This window comes from Verticillium alfalfae, genomic scaffold, assembly GCF_000150825.1.
Source record: "Verticillium alfalfae VaMs.102 supercont1.13 genomic scaffold, whole genome shotgun sequence".
Lineage (NCBI taxonomy): Eukaryota > Fungi > Ascomycota > Sordariomycetes > Glomerellales > Plectosphaerellaceae > Verticillium > Verticillium alfalfae.
The window spans coordinates 603,294-606,062 of NW_003315026.1; the positions used below are offsets into that span (position 1 = coordinate 603,294).

The 2,769-nt window shown below is 56.0% G+C and overlaps 1 protein-coding gene across 1 annotated transcript; it reads left to right on the plus strand.

Moving 5' to 3' along the window:
* Window positions 1-214: 214 nt before the first annotated feature.
* VDBG_08808 (conserved hypothetical protein) lies at window positions 215-2,330 on the plus strand (the record flags this gene model as incomplete). The annotated part of the gene is made up of 5 exons (XM_003000966.1): window positions 215-668; window positions 720-1,099; window positions 1,184-1,702; window positions 1,751-1,975; window positions 2,031-2,330. The coding sequence occupies 5 exons, from the start codon at window positions 215-217 to the stop codon at window positions 2,328-2,330; spliced, it is 1,878 nt and encodes a 625-aa protein (XP_003001012.1).
* Between the last annotated feature and the right edge of the window lie 439 nt (window positions 2,331-2,769).

The following is a 2,769-nucleotide window of genomic DNA, read 5'->3' on the forward strand; positions in this document are numbered from 1 at the left end:
ATTCGTATGTTCCACGTTCACTAGAGTCTGGTGCATTTGACACGCGCGTGGAGACGTACGCGTAGTGGAGCCGGCACTCGCCCGTCCAGTCCACCAGGCTCAGGGTCCCTCGCTCAGGGAAGTCATGCTAACAACGCACCGTTACCTCCCAGCATCAACCCATTAATACCCTGACTGCCTCCCTCCCTGCTCGCCCCTGCCACCTCCTGCAACCATGGACGTGGGCCAGGCACAGTTGTCAGTCCCATCCTTCTCTCCAGTTCCGCGGACAAAGACTTACACACTCCATTGCAGCCGGCAACAAATACATACGCCTTCCTTCGCCCTCCAACCCAACACGACTAGGTTCACCACCAGAGACCATCCGCCCCGCAGCACACCCATTGTCACCATGAACGGCAGCGAACTCCCCGTGACGTCTGAGGCCATGTCACAGCCACAGTCAATTGGCATGTGGACAACTCCCGTATCACATGGCATGCGACCTCGCCCAGCAACTATCCACGAGGGCTTTTCCTTCCCCGTAGGCGAGGACTTTGGCGCACTCTCACCCTGGGACTCTTCGGCTCTTCCCTTTCAGACAACACCCAACGGTGTGATTTCTCGCCCTGGGTCAGTCCACCAGCAACAGGACTTTTACCACGCCGCTTGTAATCCAATGGATCATGGTGAGAGGACTCATCAGCTTATTGGCCATATCAGATCTAACGAGTGATCAGGATGGCACCAAAAGGCGTGCCCCGAAAGCTACGATATTGAGGGACTGGATCCAAGCCTGACCATCGGCCAGGCCTTCACGACTGATGAAGCCATTCCCGTTCTTGATTTGAGATTTGCCAATCACGCCAAAGACGGCGAGCCCCTCACCTTCGACAACGGTCCACGCCCAAGACGTATGTCTGGCTCGTCATTCACTATGTCCACATCGGGGGCATTGTCTGACATGCCCTCATATGACGACTTTTCTGCCGCTCTCTCTGAGGCGCCCTCCTTCAGCTCCGACTATCCTCCGCTGTCGAATCGTAATTCCCTCATGTCGTCGACCCAACTCTCCCCTGTTGCGTCCCCACGAATGACTCCTCAGAGCAGGACGGAGCTTGTCAGGACACAAAGTCGAGGACGCGCATCGCCATCCCCTCGGCCCGGAGTACGATCTGCCCCTTATAGTGTCGACAGACCCCAGAACAAGCGGTGGTCGACAGGCACCTATGGTACCACGCCCCAACGACGACCGTCGCCCTTTGTCTATCACCCGGGGCATGACGCCTTTGGTGCCCACCAGCGGCTGCCCTCGAGGAACGGCTCCCCGACGATACAACACCAGCATGTTCCCTTGAGCTTCAACAACCTACAAGCCGCTCAGCAGCATCCTTTTCTGATACCAGGACCTCCTCAGTATCCGCAGAGCAACATGTTCCTGCCCTCCCAGGTGCCGTCGCAGGGCTTTCATCCTGAGCCTCAGCGATTCGAACAACCGCCTCCCCTGATGTCTCATGGCCTCTTCCGTATGCTATCGAGCAACGCCGACCCGCATGCCCTGCACGGTCACTATGCTGACTTGTCCGATCCTCCTGATCTATACGCCGCGCTACATGAGGAACAGATTCCTCCCCCGCCCGAGGACATGAACCCATCAGACCCTGACCTTGTGCCCCACGAGCAAGAGCTGCGATTTGAGGGAGATTTGTACACTCCCCGATGGGTACGTGGACATGGCAACAAGCGCGAGGGATGGTGCGGAATATGCAAGCCTGGTCGTTGGCTCGTCCTGAAGAACTCTGCATTCTGGTATGATAAGTCCTTCACACACGGCATCAGTGCGGCCACGGGTAGCCCTTTCCAGGAACCTCACGAAACCCGTCGCATGGATGGCAACCCGGATGTCTGGGAAGGTCTCTGTGGCAGCTGCAACGAGTGGATCGCTCTAGTGAGCAGCAAGAAGAAGGGGACTACGTGGTTTAGGCATGCGTACAAGGTAAGCTGGACAATAGTGATGCGGAAATTGTAGAAGTGCTGACCATTATCTCCAGTGTCACACCCATCCCAAGATCAAGGATGGCCCAAAGCGTCGGCGAGAAAGCAGCAACACGAGAGCCTTGGCGGCCTCGACGATGGCAAGGCCCAAGTCGGAGTCGCAAACACAGGCACAAGCCCCTATCACTCCACAAATGACACCGGCGGCTCTCTCCACCACCAGCACGCCGACGCCGGCACAAATGTCTCAACACGGGCTTTGCCATCATCCCCCACCCCCCATGCTGCACGTGGGCCAAGATCACATGCATAACATGATGTCCAGTCCATTGGGCGGGATCCCGAATATGATCTGAAACAATCCTCTACCAGGCTTGTGAACGGATGAATCACGACTTTGCTTCCATCTTCTTTGTCCTGCTTCTGACACGCAGCCCATGCCTACTGCGGTTTGTGTCACGCCGTAACGAAGCTCTTTGACAGTTCTTCGACATGATGATGACGGATTTGGGTTTATAGACGGTTGGGTAGTGTCAGTGGCTGATCCGAGAAGGCCTTCGGGCAAAAGGCTGGCCAGAATTTCAAGTTCAGCAGCGCCGCAGCGCAGCCGCTGCGGACGAGTTCGCCTTTCGAGAACGGGGAGACAGGTACACGATCCTCCATTTTTTTTCTGCTACGTTCCTTCTCAACAATATTTCCTTTCCTTTCCTTAATTGTACTGTCACATTCACGCTTGATCTTTTTTCTTAATCCTAGATAGCAGGTCTACCGCGCAAGTAGCTCGGAGCAAGGAGG